This window comes from Pavona decussata, unplaced genomic scaffold, assembly GCF_977016875.1.
Source record: "Pavona decussata unplaced genomic scaffold, jaPavDecu1.1 SCAFFOLD_155, whole genome shotgun sequence".
Taxonomy (NCBI): Eukaryota; Metazoa; Cnidaria; class Anthozoa; order Scleractinia; family Agariciidae; genus Pavona; species Pavona decussata.
Genome location: NW_028145567.1, coordinates 3,999,693 through 4,024,795, shown reverse-complemented (window position 1 = coordinate 4,024,795; position 25,103 = coordinate 3,999,693). Strand labels below are relative to the sequence as shown.

The following is a 25,103-nucleotide window of genomic DNA, read 5'->3' as shown; positions in this document are numbered from 1 at the left end:
AAGTAACATTATACGGTAAAAATATGGCAATTCATTCTCCAGGTTTGGCAAGAACTGAAACAAATTTGTCATGCGAAAAGGCAGTAAAACTTTTTAAATTTCAATATTGAACTTTCAGGCAATGTTTGTAGGGGCATGGATCCATGGTAGGGGTTACAAAAAATTTAAGTCAACAGTCAAAAAATGTAAAATTATAAAATATTATCTTCTTGCATTGCATAGCTAGCTTTAACAAAGACTTGAGCATCTTGGAAAACCTTAGGCCCACTTAGATTATGTACCCAGCCACTAAAAAGAACGTTGTCCAGTCTCCTTGGTGCCCAAAGAGCAATCGTTTCCTCGATTCGTCCATTTAGCCCTCCGCCATTTTGCTTGCCAGCTATGTCGCAGGGAGGCATGGGGAAGAAGCGCGGAAATTGACAAAATCCTGTTCAGACCAGTGGCCGTTCAAAGAACCGGTGCCTGAGTACTACCTGGTGCTGCGGTGACTTTTGTTCGGGCACAAAAAATATCTATGCTCACACTACTGTCCGTGAACGAGAACCGGAACCGGGCATAAAGTCTGAACGGGACCTAATTAGTTTTAGTTTTATACTGGAGGCAAAGGTATACTGCTGGTATACATAGGATCTAACTGACAGCTCTAATCAGTCAAAAATTAGGGCGCGTTTTTTTATCCACAATTCTGGAATAAGAATGGTTGGTACGGAATGCTAGGGATAATTCGGATTGTCTAAATAAAAAAACGCCCGTCGAGATGCGCGGTCCTGGCACGAGTAAAGATTGCGTAACAAATATGGCCGCCGACGGAGAGTAGCCATTTTTCTTCATGTCGTCGGCAATCATTTGCCAAATTGCCCTTTTCTTGTACGAAACATCACTGAAAATAACCCCGTACTTTTGGTACAATGAAATTAGAAGCAATGTTTTATAGTGTCCAAAAGTCTAACCTAATTTTTTCTCACGTATTTGAATCCGCAGCGCTCATCTCGCCGTCAGCCATCTTGGATTTTCATTCGCAACATTCTGTTCATTCTGCCCCTGGGAGCAGAATGGATGGAATGGAATTCTGGCCATTCCGGAATACGAATGCGGAATAGAGAAAAGCGCGCATTTTACATTCTGGCTATTCTCATTCCAGAATTGCGAATAAAAAAAAGCGCCCTTAGTCTTACTCGCAGCCGTTCTGTGTCTCGTTGAGGAGGAGGAGCGTTGCGTGACAAAACACAGAACGACTGCGAGGGAGACTAAGCCAAAAATAGAAACAAAGGCAAAAATAAGCGAGGCTGACACTACGTCGAACTGAAAAACTTGACGCAACAACGACATGATAGAGCTCAAAGTTTTTCAGTTCTACGCAGTGTCAGCTTTTAGTCCTCCTAATGAGTTACATTGCAAACAGCGTGCTCACTACAAAAATACTTTTTCCGCAACTGGAGAAACGTATGATAAACAACAAATTAACAGCATGTTTTTAACTTTGTATTCACAAAACATCCTAACGTGCTGCTAGCTTCTTGGATCTTGACTGCAGTGATGACTGAGAGTGAGATAGATATTTGGATCTAGCCATTGCACTCTCTTTTATCACGCTTATTTAAAATTTGGATGTAGGCGGCCGGTAACGCAAAACAATTGACATTGTTGGAACAAGCACCTTAATATCAGTGGGAAAATGTTGTACTGTAAAATGTATTGTTTTTTGCTTGTTGCGTTATCGAAATTAAAAAAACCCCAGACGTTTGTATGGAAACGGGCAAGTTTTGCCCATCTTCATAGAAACGTCTCTGAAAATTCCTGAATTTACAAAACTATATCTTCGCTATTTTAAAAGGCAACACTCTCAAAATTGGTCTTTCTAAGAATTTTAAGTAGCTCTTTCCAGCCGTATTAGCTGGCCTACATCAAATCTTAAAACAACCGTAATAAAGGGCTATTGCAATGATTGTGACCATTAAAAAACGACAATAGCACCTTATGTTCCAATCATTTCGCGCATGTCTTAAGAAGCTGAGCCGCCGTTCATATACGAGACGTCGGGCTCATCTTGATAACGCGATCGAACGACCTTAAACGGGAAATCTTTCAAGAGGTGGTCTTGCAGTGCTTCAGGGAAGTGGGCACTCAATTTCAGCTTCCACGCGTCACTCCCAACAACGTAGCGTGACTTAGGAAACTGTGACGTCAGAGGGCTCACGATAGCGTCGATGACGTGACTTACTTGACTAGAACCAGACTTACACCAGTCCTGAAATCCTTTTGTCGCTGAAATTTTTAGAAAAGATAAGGTTATATACCTTGTTGCAGAAAATTTATACCGTTTACATGAATGACTAAGTAGTCTATCGCAAGCTTTCAGATTGTAATGGAATGGTGAGGGTTTATGAGCGCAATTTTTTACTAAAAATAAAGTTATTAGAGTTAAAGGAATGTGGGTAAAGTTAATAGAGGTTCTGCCAGAGCGTACAAACCAAAACGTACAAATGAAGAGACACGTATTAGCTGAAAAGTTTAGAGACGATGCAAAGAAACCTTCGTTCTCCATTCCGACTGTGAAGCTGAGGGAGTAACGAGGACACAAGGCTGAGAAGATGGATTTTGTTCACCTCCTCGAATCTTTTCTCGGCAAACCCTCATGTCTCGCAACTCAGCCTCAATAGTCGCTTAAGGAGAAGAATGGAAAGATTCAAGAAACCGTTGTCCACTCGTTTCATTATCTCAGTGCGAAGCAAGATAAGACTGTTCGCAGTCTACTTCCCTTTCATATTACGGCGACCCACAGATCGGGAGCCTGAAAGAAGAACCCAGCAGATACGTTATAGACTCATCAGTAAGTAACTTGTGATCTGTTATCCCATATGTGTACAACGTGTAGAATCCCATGACTAGAAGCCCCTATCTTCCATACTAAGACTTGGAGTTATCCCTTTCCCAAGTAGATTAATTTTGGTCCATGGCCCTCAACTCACAGTACAGTCAACATTACTTACCAGTTTTTAAGTATTCTCCACCATACTCCTTTTGTTTCTCCAGCGGTAGGTTGTCCCACATTTTTTTGAGGCGAGTTGCCAACACCTCTTCGTTCAGTATCGGAGTGCGCTTGGCCCCAGGTTCAATAACGCTGACTTGCACATCAAACGGGCGCATTTCACGTCTCAGTGAATCTGCAAATGCTTCCACGCCATATTTGGTGATGCAGTATGGGGAGAAAGCTTGAGGCGAAACAACACCTATGTAGACAATGAAATAAAGCAATTAGTATTACATGGTAATACATGGTAAATAAAACAACTGAAAGCTATGGGAAATCAGGGGATATCTATTTTTAATATAGGTTATTTGTTTTGCAGATTGATAAGGGATAGTTGGGCCTTAGTTGATTTAGATGCCTACCGTCTTGCATGTTAGAAAAGGACACCAAAAGGCACGCTCACACCAACAAACCAAAAAAGGGACCCCCAGCAGCCTGAACCAAAAAGACATGTGCAGCCTGTAAAAAGGCTCCACCAATCCTATTCCTAGAGCCTGTGCACTCTTTTAGGTTACCTGACCAAAAGGATCGCGGCCTCAGGGATGTATTCCAAACAGGCGAGGAGATTTATTTCATAGCAAAATGTGTATAACGCCAAGTAGCCCAGAAAGGAGAGACCTGGGACATTTTTCAACCAATCTCAATTCTCCCCCCTTTCAGCATAAAAACCAAAAAAAATCAAGCAACAGCCAAAATTAACACCAGAAAGCAATTAAGTAGTATATAAAAATCAGAAAAAAATAAAAAATCCGACCACTTTTTCAAAAAAAAGTGTCCCAAATCAAGTAAACGTGCTTCACAACATTTTAAGAGGAAACCGCTTAAGACTTCCTTTCTTGTGGCGAATTGAAATATTACGTCAGCTTTAGAGGAAGTCAAAAGTAAAAACTTCCTAACCGAAGAAAAATAGTATCACGTTTGTTCGATTACATCATGTTAAAACCACTTGATTGGTCATCCTTTGACAGGATTGACTTCCTTTTTCTTTTATAAAAGAGCAATCAACGCATTTTCGCATCAATTTTTAAATGGCTGATGATGGGGAAATGTTGTGGGATGACACTTGTGGTACTGAATTGCTTGGCGTTGCAACAAATTTAACTATCTCTAAAGAACAAGAAGCAATACTGAAGGAATATATTAACTACCACGATGAAATGAAAACATTTCTTGAGACCTGTCTTGATAAAGGACAAAAAGAAGATGAAATCGCGGCGAGTGTTTACTTCAAAGAAAACAAACCAAGCAAACCGAAAGCGAGTCTTGGAAACTTGTTTGGGCACAGAAGTCGGAGACACCAACAAACTGTGGAAGAAATGCATGAATTTCTGAAATCAAGAATCATAAATCAGCAACTTCAAGAAGCAGAGCCTGCTTTTAACTCTTCTGTTTACCAAAGTTGGGAAGAAATTTCACTTCAAATAGAAAAACACATACTCTTCGGTAAACATAAAAAAAATCAAGCTCTTGTTGCGGACATCAATCTTGGTCTTCTCTTGGAAAGTGGATCACAAATTTATCAAAGGGAAAAAATTATCAAGCGCGTGACTGGAACTTTCGATAAGTGGATTACAAATAACACAGACATTTCTGTTCGTCATGCAAGAAGACTTAGAGCTTTGGCAAAGGCTTTACAACCATTTCCACGCTTGAAAAAACTTGATTTAACAACAACAGAGATGTGCAACAACCTATCAAATATTCTCAAAGTTCTTGAGATTCCTGAGTTTAAAACCTTTTGGTCACAAACAACTTGAAACTTTTTTTATCGTTGCCAAGAAAACGATGCCTTAGAAACAGCGGCCATAAATGTCCGCCGTTGCCAAGAAAACGATGCCTTAGAAACAGCGGCCATAAATGTCCGCCGTTGTCAAGAAAACAATGCCTTAGAAACAGCGGCCATAAATGTCCGCCGTTGTCAAGAAAACAATGCCTTAGAAACAGTGGCCATAAATGTCCGCCGTTGCCAAGAAAACAATGCCTTAGAAACAGCGGCCATAAATGTCCGCCGTTGCCAAGAAAAAAAATGTCTTTAAAACTAAATAAAATGATTTTTATTTCATACGCTTGTGATGTTTATTTTTCACCAAACTAAAATTTACATATCTTCTTTGGATATGTAAATTAATCGCTTTTAATTTTTTTCCCGCAAAACAAACAACGAAAAACCACCCGATCTCTTCTCAAATTCAACTCTTAACTCGCTACGTCGAGAAGGGATCCGAGTTTTTTTTGATATTTTTTTTTAATCTCCTCTTTCAAGGCATCAATATCAACTGCCTTCATCGGTTCGCTTTCGACTGTCGAATCCTTTCTTTGTTTATTTCGAAGACGCTCTTTCATCGAAAAATATTTTTCAATCTCTCGCAAAATCGAGTCAAACTCGCCATCAGAAATGAATCCATCCTTCAAAGCTTTCGAAATCAAACGACTCACTGACAAATGCGACGATTCAGCGAGAGAAATAGTCTTTTCATGTTTTCGCACTTTATTCTCGCAATTTTGACTCCCAGCCATTGAAGCCGATGATATGAGAGTCGTGATCAATGCAGTCAAACTCAAAGGAACTCCAACAGCAATCCCGATTCCACTCAATGAAGTTCCAACACTGCTTGATGCCAACACGGTTGTCAAAAAAACTGAAACTGATGTTATTTTCGAAGCGATTGATTTTGCTCTCTTGTACTTCTTGCTGACTCGTTTGTAATGAGAAATTTCGCCTTCGAGTTGTTTTTGACAATCACAAATCTTTTTCAATCTGAATTGCGCAACGTCGCTTCGCTCGCTCACTTCGTTCGCTTCGAGAGAAGGATAAAGTTGTGGCGCACTTGGAATAATATTTTGTTCACTCATATTTTATTAAAAGATCTCAAATAATTTCAAATTCAAATCTCAACGGAAGCCCATTAAAATCGATGACCTCACCAGTTTCTTCCGTCACTGTGATTCGCAAAGAATCGATTATTTTTTTCCCACCTGCTATTTTCCGAAACGGGCTATGTTTTGATGAATATTCAACTCTTTCGAAAGGACTTCCTTTGATGTCAAAACACGCCAAAACATTTGAAGGTTTTTCATTGAAAACATTTTCCATTTTATCCACGAGATCGCACTTGATAAAGAGGTTGTTAAATGAAACCAAACGATTGATGGCAGTATCTCCTTTTTTTAATGTGTACCGTCTCTGAGCTTTTGGTATGTTGTTTTTTTCGAAATTCTTGTCCTGACTGCTATCAATCAAGTCAAAAAGATAAGACAGGTCACGGTCGAAAATAATTTTCCTGCCAAGAGGATTTTCAATGGCAATTGAACCTTTTTCATGATCGTTAAGTTTTACTTTTATGCCTTCTTTATCAAATATTTCCTTCATCTTTTTTCCCAGTGTGTCAAGAGAGTAATTTCCGGGGTAAATCCTTTTAACAGAACCAACATTTTTGTCATCAAATATACCGATTTCTCCTCTTTCTTTCAAATTGTACCAAGAATTATAAAAAGAGCAACTGATCAACCTGATGAACCCAAATTTTTCAATTGGTTCATCAAAGTAAACCGTGTGATCATTTGAATTTGTCAAAACAGTCAAAACAACCATTTTATTTTCAAAACATAAAAAATGGAAAACTTGTTAAAATGGATAGATTCCCACCCAAAAGAAGCAAAAAGACTTTCCGAACAAGCAGAAGAAAAAGCGTGGCGAAACTTCAAAGCCAAATTTCCCAACGCTGACCTCAGCAAATTCGTTGCACAAGTGGATATGACCGACAAAACACACGCAACAGCTCAAATAAATTTGGTTATTGTTCCCGGTCAACATTGGCAAATTGTTTCACCCAACCCCAAAGATTGGTCTGTTGAAATGAAGAAAGCTCTTGGATTTGGAGGCTTTCCAATCGAGCTAATTCTCAATTCAAATCCTTCAAATCCAGTTCCAGCTGTTCCATTTTCAGACAAAATCCCCGAATCTTTTGGGGAAATCCTTAACCAACCAATCAAAATTTTTGTAAAACCCAACGAAAGCTTCACAACAAAATTCCGAGAAATTTTCGCGAAAACAAAGATCACCCACAAAACAGCAAAAGAATCAAGAAAATGGCTGAATCAACCAAACATGGACCATTGGCCGCAACAACTCAACTTTGCCTTTTGGTGCGCAACAACAGCTTCTGGAATCTCAAGACATCTCGTCAATTCACTCCCACCTCAAATCAAGTCCTTTCTTCTTTTCCACATTTATTTCACAACAAGAAGGATTCTCTTCGAAATGGGAGGAATTCAAAGTGAATCTGCTCTCCCAGGTGATCCCACATTCAGTCAAACTGAAAACAAATACGACATTCCTTCATACAAGAGAATCTGTGCTGAATTTCAAATTTCACCAAACGCAGATTTCAGATTCACTTTCGGTCAAAATTTTGGACTTGGATATGTGAACATCTTTTATCCAGGAGAAGGAGACTTTGCACAAAAGCATTGGACTTATCCTCCAGCAACCCTTCAAAACCCATCAAGTCAAAGATTCTCCGATGAAGGCGGAACTGACGCAAAAGGAAACAGAATTGATTTCATCAGAAACGATCAAGGAGCTGACAAACAATTCGAATTTTTCATGTCAAACGGACCTCTCAATGGACTTTCTCAAGCAGGAATGGCAAGAATCAATCAATCAATTGAAGCATTCGTTTATTGCATTCTTGGAGCACAAGTCAACGTTAGATCATCAATCCTTGGTGAATTTGGAGGCGCAAAGGAAGCTCAAAGAGAATTTCTCGTCCTCATGGAAGATGCAATCAGACAGCCTGACTTGTCAAAAAGCATCAGTAGATATCAGCTTGCGATTGATGAGGCAAAAGTCAGGCTTGATCTTGCCATCTCACCAGGAACATGGTTGATGCCTTCAAATTTTGTCATTAACACTCAAAGCACAGTTGGATACAACAACAATCTGAAAAAAGCAACTGGAAACATGAAACTCGGAGTCAACTCTGATGTCAATGTTGACTTAAAAAAAGTTGGAGCCAGGAATATGGATGGAGGACAATCAAAAAACAACAGATCAACTTCGCATTCTTCAAATCCAGAAAATGAAAACAAAAATACAAAACCACCGTCTTTGGATTCACAACAAGTCACAAAACAACTTCAGGAAGCGAGTGAAAACCAAGAAAAAGAAGAATCAAGTCAACACGAAACTTTCAAATCTGGCGTCATCATTGCAGCATCACTCGGAGCATTTGCCATTTATCGGATTTTTCGTTGAGTCCAATCCAATGGATTAAACTCAATTTTTAACTCGCTATCGCGCGCTCGCTCCGCTCGCTTTCTTTTGAATCTTTTCAACCATGAAAACTGCAACAGCAAGAATCAACAGCCAAGCGTTTTTTCCAAGGAATCCAACAACTTGTCCTGCAGTTTTGAAGATGAAACTGACGATTGAACCAATCAATCCAGGAAGAAGTTGACCAAGCTTTTTTCCAAGATCTTTCAAAGCATTTCCAACTCCTTTGGCAACAGATTTGAGTCCTTTTGAGAGCGCATTCACAATCACACCGATTGTTGTGCCAACAGCAAGGAAAACAGCAAAAGCTGTGAATCCATATTTCTTGAAAATGTTTTTGATTTTCTCTCGAAGAGGCCTTTCTCTTTCTATTTCTTCAATTTGTGTTCCCAGCCTGGCAAGCTCCTCTTCATTTTCTGCAACTCTTGCCTCAACTTCTGCTCTCAGTTGGGAAGAAGTGTTTTCATCTTCTAGGATTACTTTATCATTTTCAATTTGTTTTTTTAGTTCAGCCTCTCTTTCATTCAGTTCATCAATGGTTTTTGTCGTGTTGAGCCTTTCTTCAAGAGTGTTTCTTTCTTTTTGTTTTTTTGCAAGATCAGATTTGAGTTTGTCAACCTTTGCTTGTTCTTTTTCTTTCGCTTTCACTTGTTTCTGCAAATCCACATTTTCTTTTTTTGCATTTTCAAAATCTTTTTGCAAATTCTTTTTCATTTGCTTCAGTCTTTGCAATTCTGTTTGATTTTCAAGACTCGAACCATGTTCTTCTTCCAGTGCATCAATTTTTGCTTGCGTTTTTTCGAGTTTGTTTCTATAATCTCTGATTTCTTGAGCATTTTTTTGGAGTTCTTCAGCATTCTTTTCTGCTTTTTTCAATTGTTTTTCTGCTTCTCTCAGTCTCTGCCGGTTTTCTCTTATTTCAGAATTATCTTTAGCGATCAAAGATTCAGCATCAGTTCCCAAAGCAGATAATATTTCTTTTGGCAATTGTGGGTTTAATCTTTCTTTTCCTGTTGTTTGCTCTTTGGTCATTAATGGGTAGAATTTTTTCCCACTTTTTTTCATCCTGACTTCTATCTTATCTTTGAAAAACGAAGCTTCGAGTTTATCATCTTCTGCATTTGGGTATAATATACTGAGATCATCCCATGCATCTTTTGTGAGGGATTGCGCTTCTCCCCACGTTTGTCGACCTTGAGTTTCACCTTCAATGAAAGATGTTTCTGCAGTTTTTGGTCTTGCTCCTTCTTTTCCATAATCTCTGTTCATTGTTGTATTTGGAGTACTTTCACTGGGATTGTTTATTTCTTGATCAGAATCTTCATCATCATCATCATCTTTATCTTCATTTTTATCTTCTTCATCAGGATCAAGATCTTCTAAAGGAATGTATTCTGCCATTTTAAAAATAATATATTAAAATGGAAGTCAGTGAAAAAATCAATCCGAATTTTGAGAAAAAAACATCAAACGCTCTCAAGGCAGACAGAACTGTTCACAGAGTCACATTCAACCCAAACAAAGCTTCCCCAGGTGAAACACTCAGGATTCCAGTTCCAAAGCTTCATGAGGGAACAGTCTTGGTTCCAGATTCACTCGCGTTGATTTTTGATTTGCTTGTGAGTGGCCATGCAAATAATTTTCTGGTAAACAATGTTTCAAGAGCGTTGGTTTCCAGATTGAAAATCAAGTTTGCTGGAGAAATTCTCGTTGACACAGACGGTTGGGATCTTTTCAAGTTATGGGAAGATCTTTTTTTGACAAAACACGAACGAGAAAACATGTTGAGTGAGGGAATTCAATCTGAGGCTCTCTCAAAAATCAGATCCAATGCTGGAGACAAACCAACTTCTTCAGTCGTGAAGGAAAACAAGCTCAATGATATCTTCAAAAGCAAATACAGAATCAGACTTGATCACGCAATTTTGAAAGATCACGGAGTTTTTTATCCAAGAGCCTTGTCTGATGAACTGGTTTTTGAATTGACCCTTGCCCCTGCAAGCGGTGTTGTGAAGGGATCTGACGCAACAAAACTTGCATATGAATTGACAAACATTCAGCTTGAATATGAGGTTATTCAAAGCAAAAAGCTTTCAGATGAAGTCAATTCAAATCTTCTCAACGGAGATCGTTTCATGTTTGAGCATGTCACTCATCACAAAACAATCACATTTGCAAAGGGAACAGACTCAATTATCAACGAGTCAATCAATGTTCCGAGAAGATCAATGAAGGGAATCCTCCTCCTTTTCTTCGAACCTTACACTGCAGGTGCAAGAGATTCAGAAAAAACATTCAATCCTGACATCACAGAGGTGAAAGTTGACGTGAATGGAGTTCCAAACAAGATTTTCAGTCAAGGAATGAAAACGAGAGACATGTTTGATGAAGTTTTCAGAAGATTTGGAAAGGAAAACTCCTCAATGAACGCAACTGAATTCTTTGCTAGAGACAAGTTTGCATTGTTCATCGATCTCAGGAGCATGAAAGACAATGATCTTCATGGAAGTGGAATGAGATTGGTGAACACAAAAGACGGAGTTTATTTGTCAATCAAAAGAAAAGCAAGTGGTTCAGGAAATGTCAAATGCCACATCTTCATCTTGGCTGATGCGCAATTCAGCATTTTGAACAAAGAGCTTGAGAGTGTAGCATATTAATTTCTTTTTGATCAATCAAAAAGAAATTTTTCGCTCCGCTCATGCTCGCTCCGCTCGCTTTCAAACCGGAGGCAATTCAGTTCCAGGAGGAACAATCATTAACTCTTCTCTGACGAATCCTCTTTTTGGACCATCTTTCAAATAATAAAGAACCGGTTCTTTTTCATTCACAATTGCTCTGTCAATTGAAAAAACTTTCAGAGACCAATTCGGATCAGTTGCTCTTCTTTGACCTCCTTCAAGTTCACCAGGAGCAAAAAGAAACCTCACATTCACTGAAGAATCGAGTCTCTTTTCATTTTTTCCAACAGGTCTTGAATAATTTGGTTTCTTTGAATCAACCACCTTTTCTCTGATTGCGTCAATTGGTTTCTTTCCTGTAAGTCGAGTTGTTTCATTGTTCAATGCTTTCACAACTTCTGGAAGCCTTTTCACCCATTCTGTGGATCTTTCACCAGATTTAAAGTTCATTTCTTGGGAATATTGAAAACTGAAAAGTCTTTCACCCAAAGTTCGATTGAATCTCTCAACAATTCCTTGATCACGGTGAACATTTGGATTTCCTCTTCTGATTCTCGTTTCATGTTTCAACATTTCCCTTGTCACTTCACCCATGAATTCTCTTCCTGGATCAACTTGAAGAATTTTTGGCCATTTCAAAGGTCCTTTGTAAATTTTCTGAAAAGCCTTTGAAACTTCAGAAGAATCTTTTGAAGTGAGAGGTTCAGCAGCTTTGAACCTGCTTGCAACATCAACAACAGTCAAGGCATATTTGAAAATCTTTCTCCCTCTTGGGAGTTTATCGTGAGGAAGAAAGAGAAGATCAGCTTGATGAACTGCATTGGGAAATTCAACATCAAATGTTGGTCTTTGGATGTTTTTGGGAACAGGAAGATAAATTTGCCAGATCGCTTGTTTCATCAACCAAAGTTTTGCTTCATCTTCAGAAACATTGGCTTCTTGAGAAAGTTTATTCGCTGCTTGAAAGCCTTTCCAATATCCTTTTGGGGAATAATAAATTTTTGACAATTTTTTGTTTGACATTTTTAAAGGAAATGACTTGCTGCAAATCCAATAGCCAAAGCTGATGTTCCAACAAAGATCAACTCTCCCTGTTTTTGAGATTCGCTTGGTTGGTAAAAGTCTGAAAATTGAGGTTCTTTGAGATGATCAATTTTTTGTTGATGAACCTTGTTATAAAGTTTTAAAGCATAATCAGTGTTTGTGAAATTTTGTTTTGCTTCATCTTTGATTCTGTCATTTGTTTGAATCCAATCATTCAGTTTTGCTCGATTTTCTTCGTATTTTTCGAGTTCTTTTTGATATTTTTCAACTGCCAGGTTGTGTCTCTTTTTTTCCTCAAGTGAGGCTGATTCTGAATCTCCAGAAATAAATTTTGCGAGATATGATCCACCAACAAAGGCGGTTGCATTGATTATTGCTCCTCCAATCATGATTGCGATGCTTGCCATTTTAACTTGGCAATATTTTTTGTTTTTCAAGATAATCTTTTGTTGCTAATGAGGCAGCAATGATGACAGTGAATTTCACATAATTCATGAGATTTGAGGAAGGATCAGAAGTCATTGGTTCTTTGATTACTTTCTTTGCAAGCCAACCAAATCCTGCAGCCAATCCAGTGATTGTTGCAGCATCAGTCATTGTTTTCACGAGTTTATTGTCTGACATTTTATTTCAAAAAACAAATTAATCCATTTGTTTTAATTTTGGTGATTTTTTTGTTGCAGCTTGCTGCGTCCCACTATGTGGGACTTCAATATTTTTCCTCTCAACTTCTACCATATGATCAATCAATTGTTTTTGTGCTTTTTCACTCCTTTCTCTTCCCACGTTGCTTTTATTTTTGAAAAGATGTTTCAATTCTTCCCTCTTGTAATACAATCCAGCAAGTGAAACAACAATGCTGGCAACCGAAAGCACTTGAGTGAGAGAAAATGAACTGCTTTGCTCGCTTTCGTTTTCAGTTGGAGGGTTTTCTTTTTGTTCTACTCTTTTAGTGTCTGTTCTCGTGACTTCTTTTGCTTTTTTCTTTGCTTCACGTGCTTTTTTGTTGTGTTCAGCAAGTTTTTTTCCAGCTGCAATTCTTCCTGGATTTTTCGGAACTGTTTGTTTTGTTGTTGTTGTGATTTGTTCAGAATCAGGTTTTTCTTTCTTTTCAGAACTTGTTTGAGGTTCTTTGTTTTTTTCAGGTTCTTTAACTTCTTGAGTGTCCATTTTAAATGATTTTTCAATTTCTTGTCATTTCATTTAAAATGGAAAAATTAAACAAAGAAGAACTTGTAGTGCTTTTGGAATATTTCAAAAATGAATCAGAAGAAAACAGACAAAAACATCGACAATATCTTGAAAAAGACAATCTTCAAGAAAATCATGAGTCAACATTTCATTTCTTCCGAAACCAAACGGGTGAAACAAAAACAAGACTCATGCAAGTCTTCAGTGAAAGACTCAAACACGAGATGAGGTTGAAAAAGGATATCTTGAAGGATGTTAAAGAACTTGTTAAAAATGAGAAAAAAACTCCTTTCTTTCACAAGTTTCTTGGTTATTCCGTTTCTCTTTTTCTTTTGTTAAAATCAATGCAAATAATAATGAAATAATTTTTAATTTTTTTTTATTTTTTTATTTTTTTTTTATTTTTATATAAAATATGTCTCTCGAATCTGAAAAATTCAAATTAATCCCATCAAGTTACAAAGGCAACAATTTCGAAAAAATTCAATACGATGGCAAAGATCTTATCCAAAAACTCAGGGGTGATTTTGTCATCACAAAATATGGTCAAAGACTGCAACTTGTTCTTAAACCTGACAATTACGAGATTTTTGATCGGATCCATCGTTTGGCAGGAAAAGAAAATGTTACTTGTTTTGGTGGTATCGGCATTTCTATGAACAAAAATACTCCATTTTTTGATGAGTTCAACAAAAGAATGGATCAAAGCAAATGTTTCAATGAAAACAGAGAAATCAAAATGCGTGGTTGTGTTCTGGCGTGTTTTTCATCATTTTCAAAGAACGGCGTGCTTCTCAACCTTTATGCAAAGCAAGTCAAAGTAAATGAATTTTTGAAGAATGATTTGACGAATGAAGAGATTGAGTCATTTTTTGATCTTGAAGATTAATTTCATTTGGTTTCCAAATGAAATTTTTTTGAAAAACTCAAATAAAAAACAATTTTTTTTCCAAAAATTCTTTTATCATCTTAATTCCATCCAAATAATCTTTTCCAATATAATCACCCAATGAATCTTTGATTATTTCAATTTCTTCAATTTCAATCGATTCTTTTGCTGCAATATTTTTGTCGTATCCATCTTCATCTTCATCAAAATCTTGATAATCATCGTGAACTTCATCAAATTTCAAAATTATTTCTTCAATTTTTTTTTCCTTAGATTTTTTTTCTTGAACTTTTTTTTGAATCGATTTTTCGTTTTCTATTATCCATTCAAGAATTTCAATTGACTCATTTAAAAATTCTCTGATTTCATCAGGATCTTGATAATTTTTTTCATAATTTGGTTCTAAAATTTCTTCAATTTCATAAAACAAATCATCATATTGTCCATTTGTTGCTGAATTAATAAATCTATAATATTTTTCTGAAATTTCATAAGTTTTATCAAGGATTTTTTCAATTTCCAAACATAAATTTTCATAAACACTGAATTGATCGAAAATTTCTTGTTTTTTTGCATTTCTGATTTCCCAGTGGCACATGAGTTTTTTGTGAAAAAAATTTTCGTTAAAATTATTTTTTGCAAGAACTCTGGCTGATAATGATTGAAGACTTTCCATTTTATTTAAAAATAAAAAAAAATTTTTTTTGAATTTTTTTTGAATTTTTCAATTTATTTAACAGGTTCTTATCAAGTTCTTCTTCAATTTCTTTCACAGGTTCTTTCATAGGTTCTTATCAAGTTCTTCTTCAATTTCTTTCACAGGTTCTTTCATAGGTTCTTCAAGTTTCAAACTGTTTGCTGCCAAAAGACTTGCACTCGCAGCAGCCATGTACTTTCCGTATTTCAAATAAAGACTTCCAGCAATCAAATTGAGTTCTCTGTTGACAATGAAATCATTTTTCAATCCCCTCAAAAACTTTTCTTGGTCAAGAGGAAGGAAAAAACAAAGTGCTTTTGCACTTGCTTGCAAAAATGTTTCAACAATAGCTGCGCAAGTTTTTGAAGACAAAGAAGCTTCGTATCTCTTGAAATATTTTTCCACATCTTTCTTGGAAAGTCTTTTGATTTGATCTTGTGTGAGTTCAACTCCAATCATTTCCTTGCATTGGCCACTTGCTGCCAAAATGGCAAGATTTTCTCTGTGATCTGTTTCAATTGGTTGGGGTTCAGTTTCAAGAAGCGACATGACTTCTTTCAATGATTCTTGTTCTTGGATTTCCATTTTAAATCAAATGAAAATTTTTTCAGTTCAAAGAAATTTCAAAAGGATGCCTGAGGGAGAAATCAAGATGAGAAAACTTGACTTCTTTCAACTCTTTCATATATTTTTCCTTTTCATCTTTTGTCAAATCTCCTGCGAATTCTTCGAAGACTGTTTTCATGTCTTTTGCTGATGGAGTGAAAAAAAGAATCAAAGAAGCAATGTTTTCTCTGAAAGGTTTTGCTATGCTTGACATTTGTTGAGTGAGAACCCAAACGCTGATTCCTGAATGTCTTGCAGAAAAAGCGAGTTTCACAAGTTCATTTGTCCTTTTTTTCACATCTTTTGATGAGGCGCAATCATCGAGAATGATCAATGTGTTTGTTCCTTCAAAGGCAAAAGAGATTATTTTTAGCCAGTCATTGATGTGATGGTGTTCTGGGATGATAATGAAAAAATCTTTGTCATTCTCAGCAAAATTATCCCAGGTTTTGTTGTTGACGAATGTTGGACAAAGGAGGAAAATGAAATCAAATTTTTGATTGAATTTTGTTTTGAGAAGATTCACAAGAAAAGTTGTTTTTCCTGAATTTGTTGGTCCAACAATTAAAGCATTGAATGGAATGTTTTCTGGATTCATTTTGTTATTTTATAATGTCCTTTTGCAAACGTGTGGATTCCATCTTCTCTTATGACTCTCTTGTCATCATTTGCAGAAAGAGCAATCTTGTTAACTGTTTCTGTGAAAATTTCGTGTTTGTATGATCTGATGATATTCATTGATCTCATTTGTTTTTTTCCTGAAATGAGACAATCTTTGTAATCTTGATGCGTGATTGTTTTTTTGATGACTGATTTTTTGATTCCTTTGCATTTTTTTTCTTCTTTTTTGTCTTCATACATTCTGACTGAATAAAGTTTTGACCTGAGTCCAACAAACTCTTCAATGATTTTTCCTCCAGCTTCATCTTTCATCATTCCAATGACTTTTTTGTTTATTCCAGTTGGAATGTTTGAAGGATGTATTTTTGGGAAATTTGATGTGTCAAACTTTTCTTTAACATCAGCAGAAATATCCTGAAAAAAGTCATCTGTTTCCATTTCATAACAAAGAGAATCAGTGTCTGTGAAAAGGAGTTTTGCTTTTTCTTGATATTTCGGTTTGATGTAATCATAATGAAAGTCAAAGATGAGAGTTTTTGAAATGTCAAGAATCGACATTCCACAATAAATTGGTTTGTCAAAAAGAAGTTTCACTCTTTTCATGTGAATTGCAATCAAATTTTCATCAAATATTGTGCAACTTTCAAAGTTTGGTTTTGCAGCGAATCGCAATGCTGAAAATCTGTTGTTAACCAATTTGATGTCCACCCTTTTCCTGATGTTTTCCATGGTTTTTCCGAAAACAGAATTGTTCATGAGTTTGAAAAAATCTTTTTCGAAATCATTCTTTCCGTTTGCTCTTAGTTTTGTGTTGAGTTCAATGTAAGGTTTCAACCAGGCTTCCTCTTTGAATTTGATGATTCTGTGAATCTTTTTCAGTTTGAGTCCCATTTGGAGATATTGCTTCAGATTTCTGTGATGAATCACATATTTTTCTTTTTTGTTGAGAGTTGGAATGAGTTTTTCAACATTGTTGACAATGATTCTTTCAGGAGCAAGTGGGAGATCATTGTGGAGATCGTGAAGTTCTTTTGGGTAATCAAGGTCAACTTCAAGAATGCAAGGAAAATTTCTCCAGTCATTGAATTCTTTTTCGTCAACCCATTCAAATCCACCTACAGGAAGAGGTTCACACATTGCCCAACCATAAAGATTGTTTGCATCAAGATAAGGGATAAATGTTGAAGGTTTTTTTGGGTTGAAATCTTTCATATACTTATTGTTGGCTTTTCCAAATCTGTTTGAAATCATTGAAACACCACCTCTGGTGCCTTTTTCAATCATTTGAAGCATGTCAATGTCTGTGAGGAGTTCAAGTTTCACTTCAGTTTTCTTCAAAGATGCATCCCATGCAAGTCCAGGAGAAGTGAAATACCATGCTGGATCAAGTTCATAGTTTTCAAGGCAAACGTTTCTGAATTCCTCAAAAACATCAGCAAGGAGAAGGACATCTGTTTTGAGATAAAGATCGTGATAAACTCCCATGTTTTTGCATTTGAAAGTTTTCCAAACTTTTTGAGCATGCTCAAAGTCTTGTTGTGTGATGTGTTCATCGTTGAGTTTTGAATAAAATTTTTCTTTTGGGGGAAGATTTGTTTCTTGAAATTTGTTGATGTTGTCCATGAAGTCATAAGGATAAACTCCTTTTTTTGAAAGAAGATCAAGTTTTTCTCCCAGTTCTTTTTTTTCTTCTTCAGAAAGTTTTTCTTCTTCCAGGGTTTTTCCTCTTTCTTTCAATTTTTCTCTCAAAAGACTTTTTTTTGTTTCAATCTTTTTGTCTCTTTCCAGATTCTTGACCAATGCATCAAGAGAAGATGCCATGAATTTGAAAGAATCAATGAATCTGATGTCATGTCGGATCAAATGTTCTTTTCCTTCTTTGTCAATCCAGCTTCCCACAATAATTTTTTTTGTGAATGAAATGTATTTTTCCTCGTTGTTTGGAATACATCTGATGTCTCCTTCAGTTTTTCCGAGATTCTTGACGAAAAGATGAGCGTCATAATTTTGAAGATTGTGAAAAATCACTGGAGTAAACCATGGCTTTCTGTATTTTAGATTGCCTGAGTTGTGAGCTGCTCCTCGGAATTTCCCAGTGAAGTGACAGTGATCTCTGACTTTTTTTTCGTCTTCTTCAAATTCTTCTTGGCAAATCCAACATTTTGTTGATTCGTTGAAATCTTTCCAGTCATTTTGTGTCATAATCAAGGGTTTTGGTGGAATATTTTGAATCCTTGTGATATCATCTTCAATCATTTCAACAAAGATTTGAGAAATGTCTGCGTTTTCACTTTTCATTCGATATGTCACAGTTTTTGAAAGATTTTCGTTAAAAGAGCATTTGATGTGATAACAAAACCCACAAGGTTTGTGTTTTTGAAACTGGTTGGTGAAACAATTTTTTGGATTTGGTTCACATCCGCTGATTGATTCAACAAGACTCTCGAAATCAGCATAAATGACAAATGGCATTTTTTGTGAGCGAATGTGATTTTCGAATTGGATAAAAGTTCCCTCTTCTGGCATTTCGATGAATTCATTGCTTTGACAAATCTCTTTGTGAATTTCAAGTTTTTCATTTGTTTGAAAAGCATTCAAGCATCTTAAACAAATATGAATTGATCCATTGTGTTTTGTGATTTGACTTGACAACAGTTTGCTCATGTCTTTGATGAGACAATAATGCTTTTTTTCACAATCTGCAATCAAAAGAAGATTGATTTGGTGTTGCCTTTCTGGAGCTTTGAATATTTTAAGAGGATAAACAACTTCTTGAAATCCAAAAACATTGATTGAAATGTTTTGATTTGATTTTTCAAAATGTGTTATTTGTTTCACATCAATTGGAAATTTCAGTCCATTCCAATTGAGTCTTTTTGAATTTTCCCTGAGATTTTTGTCAATTCTTTCAGGATGTTTATCTGCAGGAAAAAGTGCTCTGGTGACACACCATTTGAAGCATTCATTATCATCATTTTTCATGTTGATAATTGCTTTTTTGTTTGCTAGAATTTTTGGCAGTGGGATGTATGATCTCCCTCTGAGTGGGATGTATTGTGTCATTTGAACGTCAAGTGACAGAACTCTTTCAAGAACCCAGTTTGATCCTCTGTTAGTGAAATTTTGAAATCTTTCTTTGATTGTTTCAATCATAGAGTCAATGATTTCTGATTCATTCGTCCCTTCATGATTTTCAATTGTTTGAGAATGAAAATATGGATAAGCAGTTATAATATTTCCGTTGGTCAAATCAGTTCTTGTCATATAGCAATTGAGAATGAGTCTAATTCTTGTTTGTCGATTTTCTCTCATCAATCGCAAAACATCTGGTTTGACAAATTGCATAAATTCACTTTCATCAAAATTTCCTTCTGATTCAATTCGAAATTGTCTTGCAAAACCACTCAATGCAGTTGCTGTTTCTGTGATTTTTGCTCTTATTCTATTGATTTCTTTCAATTTTGAGATTTTTTTGTCTTTCTCGATTTCTTCGGGTGTTGATATTTTGATTTTTGGAAGAGAAGGGCTTGTTGGTTTTCTCAAACCAAGCATTTCCTCAAGTTCTCTGATTTCTTGGCGATTTTTTTCTTCAACTTTTCTTCTTTGAATTTGATCTTGATTTTTTTTCACTGCCCTTGTTGGTTGGATAATTTGTGAATTTATTTCTGGAACTGGTTCATCAAAAATGGGTGAGAGGTTTCGAGCTCTTTCACGTTCTCGTTCAAGAGCTTGATTTATCGCATCAACGAGTTCTGCTTTTCTCAATCGACTGAATCTTCTCAGTCCAAGCCTTTTTGCTTCAGCTTTTAATTCTGGAACTTTCAATCTGTCCATTTTATATATTTTTTTTTTTAATTTTTTTTTAAAATTTTTTTTGAATTTTTTTTATTTTTTTAAATTTTTTTTAAAAATATATAAAATGGAAAAAGAACAAATTGAATTAAAAATTTTAGTGAGTGGAAAAGATATTTTTGGAATTTTTTTCAATGGTTCATCATTGGATTATTTGAACCAAATTATTTCAAAAAGTGATGAAATCAAAGTTTATCCAACTCATGCAAGTCTTTTGAAAATGGCAAATAAAAAAAAAATTCAGAACAAAATGGCATACACAAACGATGAACTCAGAAAAGCTTTTGGTTTTCCTTCAAAACAAAAAAAATTGAGAAAATTTGTTTTTGAGTCACCAAATGAAAGACTTGAATTTGACACAAGAAAACAAGCATTGGAAAAACTTCAAATATCAGCAAACCGAATTGCTGATGCTGTGAAAAATGGAAAAATTGAGATTGGAAATGTTAAGTATGATTTCAAAAGAGAATAATTTCCAGAGAATTTCTGTGGAAATCAAAATTTCATTTAATTTTTTATCCCATAATTTTCCCGAGATTTTTTTCCCAATAATTTGTTGGTTCTCTTTGAATTTCTTTTTCAATTTGTTCAATCCATTTTTCCCAATATTGTTTGTCTTTTTCAGGATTGTTTTCTCTCCAGCTTTCTGCTAGTTCTTTCTCTTGTTGAATTTTTTCGTTTTCAATGTGCGCCATCCATTGAAGCCAATATTCTCTCGCTTTCTCAGGGTTGTTTTTTCTCCAACGACGTGAACATTCTCTTGCTTTTTCTCGTTGTTCTTCATTGTCTCGATAGTTATTAGTGTAATCTGTTGTTCTTTTTTTAGCTTCTGAGTGGATTATTTTTGAAGGATCTTGATCATTCTGTGAGAGAATTTCAATCTTCTCTTGTTTTCTCATCTTTGCTGCATATTTTATCTGTCGTTCTTTACAAATTTGTGTTAATTGTTTTGAGGAAAGTTGTGAGTAATCCATTTTATTTGAAAATTTTTTTGAATTTTTTTGGAATTTTTTTTGTTTTTTTGGTTTCACCATAATTTTTACGCAAATCAAGGGAGACTTGATTTGGGACACTTTTTTTTGAAAAAGTGGTCGGATTTTTTATTTTTTTCTGATTTTTATATACTACTTAATTGCTTTCTGGTGTTAATTTTGGCTGTTGCTTGATTTTTTTTGGTTTTTATGCTGAAAGGGGGGAGAATTGAGATTGGTTGAAAAATGTCCCAGGTCTCTCCTTTCTGGGCTACTCGCCACGAAATAACAAAACATGTTCTCTTGATACTGCACGATAAATCACAAGCATGGACGTTGGCGCTATTTAGTAAAATTTACAGCGAAAATTTTCATTGAACGTTCAGATGTGCTTAATAAATGAATTTCGGCTACATTGGCAAGAATCAAGCGGCAAATCTGATCAACGGTACTCTGGGAAGAGAAATTTCTCGTACTTTAAGTAGGCCACTGCCTTCTAGATCATATATTAGTAAGAGCTGGGCAGCCAGTTCTGTGGCTTCATTTGTGAGTACCTGCTATGCTTCCAATAAGAACAACTCGTCCTTTGGCTTTCTTTACCAGTGCTAAGAATGTCTGGGTCACATCTATCAAGCCCCATAAATTGACGTCCGCCGTTCTCTTGTAATCGGCCAGCGGTACCCATTCGGCTGGACCAATGGTCAAAACTCCAGCGTTGTTTACCAGTCCCCACAGACCTGAAAAATGACGAGGCTATTATTAATACAGCTGCATGCAATTGAAAACAAAACAGGGCCCTGTCTGACAACGAAGAAGCTTCACGATTGCTTCCTCGCAACGATTTGGTTCGTGTATAATAAGTTATGTTTAAAAATCGAGCAGTAGTGTTTTATCAGGTTTTAGTCCCGATAAAACACGTGCTGCGAATTTTTTAAACGGCTTCAAAAACATTCCTGGAAAAGCGTGTGTCAACTGCACGTGATGTATTATCGACCATTCGATAGGTCAATGGGACTTTGAATTATTAATGAGTTTTTGAAGTTAACTGTTAACGCCGGGAGAAACACTGCATAATATAATGCAACAAAGTTGCATCGAGAGTCGACTCTTAGGTAATAATACGCTGTCACTTGCTAGCTTCGGAAGTATTGGTCCCTTTCTTGCAAACCCCGCTTCAAGGAACACCGTACAAGACTTAATCAATAATCGTGATTGTTTTCGGCCTAATATTTTTTTCGGAATTGGAGGAATTGGTTAAAAGCGCTTCCATGATGTCGCAGTAGCCTAACATTCCCAGGCAACGTGCTTATTAATAAAAAAAATTGGAACACCATGTTTGTTTATCTGCTAAAAGCAACTTAGCCTCCCACGCAGTCGTTTTTATGGGACTCGTTTTTGTGGGGAGGAGGTAATACGAGTCCCTTAAAAACGGCTGCGTGGGAGGCTAAAAGCAACTTAGGTGGATACTGTTAAGCGCTATTTTATGCTTCCGCCTAGAGTCTGCTCTAATGTTTGTGTTTATCCTTATATTGCTAGTGAAAACGAGTCCTTTAACTTAAATCGATTTTCTATTGGATTTAAAAGAGAGCACGAGAATAGCCTGTAACAGGCGAGAGAAGGCAAGCGCGAGGCGCGAAGCGCGAGTCACGCGCGACGGGAGTGGCGTGACCCGCGCCTCGCGCTTGCCTCTGCTCGCCTGTAAAACGCAAAAAAAAATTAAATAAATAACGCTTGTTCTGCATGATAAAACAAGAGGCGCATCAAATAAATGAATTAATCATTAGCCAAGGCTCTGTCTGACAAAATCGGTTGTGACATGTCAGGAAGCCATTTGCTCGTGGATGGTAGCCTGTGCTTGGTGTTTCCGAACAAGCTAAAACAGACTTCTTTACCAGTTGTGATGTTTGTCTCCCTCTTCCAGCAGTACTTCTCTAGTTTCAAAGTTTTTCGTCGTTAAATATTCAACTTTCTATTGCCTGATTTCATAACGTGGAGGTCTGGGCACGAGTCTGTGTATTATGGGATACGGGACTCAACACCCACATAGCCAGAAAGAGCACACCGAACTTTACAACATCCTCAAGTTTGGTGTTAATCAAGCTAATATTAGGAAAGATACAGCCATTCAAAAACTCCAAAGTTTACTAAGAAATGTATGGAACGCCGGACTTGTCCGGCGTTCCATACATTTCTTAGTAATTTTTTTAAGTTTTTGAATGGCTGTATCTCGCCTAATATTCGCTTGATTAACACCAAACTTGAGGACGTCGTAAAGTTCGACGTGCTCTTTCTGGCTATGTGGATGTATGAAATCTGGCAATGACCCTATTCAGTTCTGAAAAGAAATGCAAATTTGTGCGGCAGAGCTGGTTTCTTGGCGTTGTTATGCACAATTACCAACTAAAAATTTGAGTAGAAACTCAAAAATCGTAAGGCAAAGACAGGATTTATTCGCGAGCTTTGCTGGGTCCCAAAGGAAATTCGTACTCGTGCGGCCACGCACGCAGTTAGTCTCGATTCTCCGAACGACTAGGCAATCGGCTTACGCACGCTTCACGAGAACACGCGATAGCAACCCCCTAACACATAGGCTATAAAAGAGGAAGTATAGCGAGCTCGATTTATTCGCTCTTCCTCCACTTTCCACATTTCTTTGCACCGCACGAGAAAAATGCTCCCTCTGTTCAGGATAGATATCCCGCATAGAGCAGTGCTGTTGCTCGTGCATACGCCGGCAATAGCGCTGTGCACTAATGACGTCACGAGATTTTACACCCCGTCGAGACTCAGACAAACAAAGCCCAATTCTGTAAGAGATGTAGGGAAGAACATGTGAATGGCGAGCAGTTCGCTTCGATCTTTTACGGTTTTAACTGACGAAGACGACGTTCCTGGCTCTAAATTCGAAAGAGAACCACAGGACTTTTAAAAGGGTTATCCAGTGAGCAGCACTTCTGCGAACTACTTGTGTAGTAAAACTTTTTTATTTTCTCCTACGCGTTTCGTGTGACTAGCGCACACTTCATCAGGGGATGAAAAAAAAAAAAAAAAAAAAGCGCCTGCAATGACTAACTGAAACGTAAATTACAACTCAAGATCAGCTCAAGCAAGTTCTGTTGTCTTCCATAAATCTAAACCTATGCAGAAAACTGGCGCACTGAGCTTTGCAAGCATGCGCCCGTTCGGAAGAGGTCGAAGCGGACACTTTGTTTGAAGAAGACCTTTAGGATATCACGCAGGACGATTACTATAAATAGATATTTCCGCTACATCATGCAATATCCCGGGGTAATCCGAATAACCGGAAAGCGTATCTCTATTAAATATCTATACTCTTATCTCATTGTTTAAAGTTTTTTTTAATCAATGCTATGTAACCATTGGGCACTATTACTAGACCAAGTATAAAATATCAATAAATAACTTGAATACTACGATATGACAAAATTGAAACTATGCACCACACCGTGGCAACACCTACCGCATGCGGGATTTTTGGAAGAATTTGGATGTTTCAATACCTGCTTTATCATCAAGAAGTGCTTTCACTTCCTCAAAAACCACTGCAATTTGCTTCGAGTTTGTCACATCCAGCTGGAATGTTTTCAGTCTGTCACTCGTCACCGATTTCAAACTCTGCTCTCCTTCTTTTGTCAAACAAGTCGCCAACACACAAGCTCCCATCTTGTCCAGTTGAATGGCTGTTGCACGACCGAAGCCCAAGTCGCAGCCGGTAATCAGGACGTACCTTCCTTTGATATGTAAACTGTACTGGTTCTTTCTCCAAGATATCAACGACAGAATAACAAGAGCGGTTAAAACAACTGCAGTCGTCGCGGTGATTACAAACAGCATGATGAAAGCACAAGAGAAATCTGCTTTGGCTCTTTGTTCTCACGTTGCAGAAGCTGAGCGTTAGTTGAGTGTTAACAAACGCGTGAACAATATCCTACTGGGAATAGCGGGGAGAAGGTTTAATTTGAAGAATCTTGTTGCATGTTGTGTGCAGAAGTCAAAAGCAGCGACGGAAAACGGATGAAAATTCCAGAAATCTCCGGGATTTTCTTGCACGATCCAGCCAGCATAAACGGATGAAATGACTTTTGCGTTGTTATAAAAGATTACATTTTTAATCCCTTCTTAGAAACTTTCAACCTTCGGGATTTACATCGTCTCTAGCAACTAAGAGCTTCAAAAAATGCTGAAAAACGTCTTTAAATGATTGATTTGTTTTATTTACCTAAT

At 36.8% G+C, this 25,103-nt stretch overlaps 1 protein-coding gene across 1 annotated transcript; it reads right to left on the bottom strand.

The window, feature by feature from the left end:
- Positions 1-186: 186 nt before the first annotated feature.
- On the bottom strand, positions 187-25,087 carry LOC146465955 (short-chain dehydrogenase/reductase family 9C member 7-like). Its single transcript, XM_085128348.1, has 4 exons — positions 24,380-25,087; positions 21,413-21,595; positions 2,991-3,230; positions 187-2,265 (listed from the first exon to the last, which is right to left on the bottom strand). Exons 1-4 carry the CDS (start codon positions 24,711-24,713, stop codon positions 2,003-2,005), a joined length of 1,020 nt encoding a protein of 339 aa, XP_084984474.1. The 5' UTR covers positions 24,714-25,087; the 3' UTR covers positions 187-2,002.
- Between the last annotated feature and the right edge of the window lie 16 nt (positions 25,088-25,103).

What these genes read in the sequence shown, in the direction of transcription:
- LOC146465955 (XM_085128348.1), bottom strand. Translation starts at nt 24,713, where the DNA reads ATGCTGTTTGTAATCACCGCGACGACTGCAGTTGTTTTAACCGCTCTT. An exon ending in TCTTATTGGAAGCATAGCAG is followed by an intron (nt 3,231 to 21,412) that starts GTACTCACAAAT and finishes TTGTCTACATAG; the next exon opens with GTGTTGTTTCGCCTCAAGCT. An exon ending in TGGAGAATACTTAAAAACTG is followed by an intron (nt 2,266 to 2,990) that starts GTAAGTAATGTT and finishes TAAAAATTTCAG; the next exon opens with CGACAAAAGGATTTCAGGAC.